This window comes from Chrysemys picta, chromosome 1 (genome assembly GCF_011386835.1).
Source record: "Chrysemys picta bellii isolate R12L10 chromosome 1, ASM1138683v2, whole genome shotgun sequence".
NCBI classification, from domain to species: domain Eukaryota; kingdom Metazoa; phylum Chordata; order Testudines; family Emydidae; genus Chrysemys; species Chrysemys picta.
In genome coordinates, this window is record NC_088791.1 from 299,642,352 (window position 1) to 299,645,069 (window position 2,718).

General features: G+C 45.9%; 1 protein-coding gene across 1 annotated transcript; it reads left to right on the forward strand.

Annotated features, from left to right (window-relative positions):
• The first annotated feature begins 397 nt into the window (after positions 1 to 397).
• On the forward strand, positions 398 to 1,953 carry CCDC70 (coiled-coil domain containing 70). The gene has a single exon (XM_005287181.2). It carries the CDS (start codon positions 1,348 to 1,350, stop codon positions 1,951 to 1,953), a length of 606 nt encoding a protein of 201 aa, XP_005287238.2. The 5' UTR covers positions 398 to 1,347.
• Positions 1,954 to 2,718: the final 765 nt, after the last annotated feature.

Consider the following 2,718-nt stretch of genomic DNA (forward strand, 5'->3'; position numbering starts at 1 on the left):
TGGAACATCACTTCTATCCCCCCTTTCTCTTCCCCATTCCAGGCAGCACATTCACAGCCTCCCAGCTTTTGCTATGCCAGTGAATGGTTAATCTTCCTTCTCAGGAGAAGGCCAGAGGAGTAGCAAAGCAGTATCAGAGGAGTAGGTGAGACCAGGAGAACCAATAGTTCCTCTTCATCCACACAGGACTCCCGGCGGTGGTTCTCTCCAACTGTGGGGCTGCTAGACACACAGCTCATCCTAATGGCCGTGAGAGAGGCTAGAAGTGGCTTCTTTCATTCACTCTGCCCCCACTCGCCCCAGTGATCACTGGTAGCAGTGGCATGGGGAGTGGATGGCGGGAGTGGAATGGATGATGTTAGAAGACCATCCCCATAGATTCCCACATCCACATCAAAGGCTATTGGAAGGACCTACTGGGTACTATCCTGGTAAGTCCCTTCAACACCTAGATCTCACATAAGGAGAGGGGAAATCAAGGAAGAAGGGGGTTTAAGGTATCACACACTTCCCATCTCCTTGATAATCACCATTGGCAAGAGAAGGCACCATTCCCTGCACTGCCCCTGCTATCCCTGGAGCCTCTCCTAAGTTTCCAGCAAAGGGTAGAGGAAATCGTGCATAATCAAATAATAAAAAGATATTTTATTTATAAAGCACCCTGCTCTGGAGCCTGAGGCATTGTACAATAATTCATAATAAATATAACAGAACAAATAAGTAATTAGCTTTTCTCTCAATTCAGGAATTATGAGGCAGCATTAGTCAATAGAAAACCAGATTGTTTTCTCTCTCCATTGGTTGGGTAATTAGTGATTCTGTGTGCCTCCATTTTGAGATGCCTACTTCAAGTGACCTGCAAGGGGCCTAATTTTTGGAGGGTGAGTGCTCAGCACTTTCAGGAACCCCAGGTCCCTGCCAAGATCTCAAGTTGGGCACTCAAAAAACAGAGGCACCCAAAATCATTTTTGAAAATCACTTTGGAAAATCTTGGTCCAGATGTTACACCTACAATGAGCTACAGGATCCCTGCCCAAATACTGCACTAATTGATGCTATATAAGTGCCATCCAAAGAGAAGGCTTTTCACTTTGTAAACATCAGTTTTTCTGGTGGAGCCATATTTCAACCCCCCCCCCCCCGATTTACACAATTACTGCATATGTTTGAGCAATTCCAATTACGATAGTCGTTGCTGACATCTTGACACTTCTCTATCTGATGGGCTATAGGATGTGACAGGCTGGACTGGGCTTGGACCATGCCTGGCCCTCACAAGGCTCCGTAAGAGACGAGAGCTTTCATCAAGGTTGGCAAGTGAATGAATAAAACTGCCATTGCCTCTAGATGTCCTTCACCTCCCGCCAGAAGCAGCTCATCAAGAAGCTGTGGGATGAGAAAGTTTTTCGGGAGGAAATCAAGGCTTTTCAGGAGAAGATCAAAAGCTTTTGGGAGAAGATGAATGCCTTTCGGGAGAAGATCAGGGCCTTCAGGATGGCGATCCAGGCCTTCTGGGAGGAGGAAAACCCCATCTGGGAGGAGGAAAATGCCTTTCGGGAGGCAGAAAAGACTTTCCGGGAAGAAGCAAAAGCCTTCTGGGAGGGGTACAGGGACTTCTGGAAGGGGTATAATGCTTTCTGGAAGAAGGATAAGGCTTTCTGGAAGGAGGATCAGTTCCTCTGGGAAAAGGACAAGGTTCTCCTGAATGAGGACAAGGTCCTGTGGGCAGAAGAAAAGGCTCTCTGGGCAGATGAAAAAGCCCTCCTAGAAGAGGAAAGAGCTTTCTGGGAGGATGAGGAAGCCCTACGAGAAGATGAAAAAGCCCTCCAAGAAGATGAAAAATCTATCTGGGAGGGGGCATTTGGCCCTCTGAGAGGAGAACAATTACTGCTAGCTGTAGCTATCAATGCTCCTGGGAGTCATGGCCCAGATATTCTTAGAGGAAGTGGGTAGCCCGAGGGAATGAAAACAAGGTGTAAATTATTCTGCTGGATTCAAAACCAATATTTGAAAAGTCACATATGATGAAGCAGCTGTGTAATTAGTCAGTTACCCTCTTTGCTTTGATTACCCTTCTGAAATAGCCTCTTTGACCCCAGAAACCTGATAAAAGCCTAATCGAATTTCAGTAGAACTATTTTACAGTGTCATTTGCTTTAAGATGATTGTATTTAGGTTCTCATTACATTATTTGTTGCTCTGGGATCTTGTGCATTGGTAGATGGCCTGAAGCTGTCATGCACCACCCCAGTTTCCAAACCTCTCACCTGTAAAGCAGGAGGTTGATGTTCAGTAGGTGCTAACACACCAGAGAAAGAGAATTTACCAGCTGAGTTCTAGATCATCATAATTATAAATCTGTCAGTCACTGCTGCTCCACCAGTGTAATTCGAGTCAGTGGAGTAAGGCAGTGGTGTTTTAGGCCCCCTCTTTATATTTAAGAGACATTGTGCTAAAGTCAGCGATGAGAAAACTCTTGCTCTTCCCCAACATTATGCTTTTGATCTTCCTCCTCATTGCTCTCTGGAGTCTGATGTGGATAGGTCATTGTTGGTCATCCTTTACTTTCTTCCAGGACTCCAGCTCCATCTGTCTAGGTCTCACCCCTGAATCACTACATGGGAAGATGATCTGTTGAAAATTGGGAGGGAGCAAGGAACCCAACAATAGTAGGAAGACGATGTCAGTTGGAGAAAGAGGTGGGAGTGGGTCAGTCTG

Excerpts from the sequence above, each read along its gene's own strand:
- CCDC70 (XM_005287181.2), top strand. The coding sequence starts at position 1,348 with ATGTCCTTCACCTCCCGCCAGAAGCAGCTCATCAAGAAGCTGTGGGAT.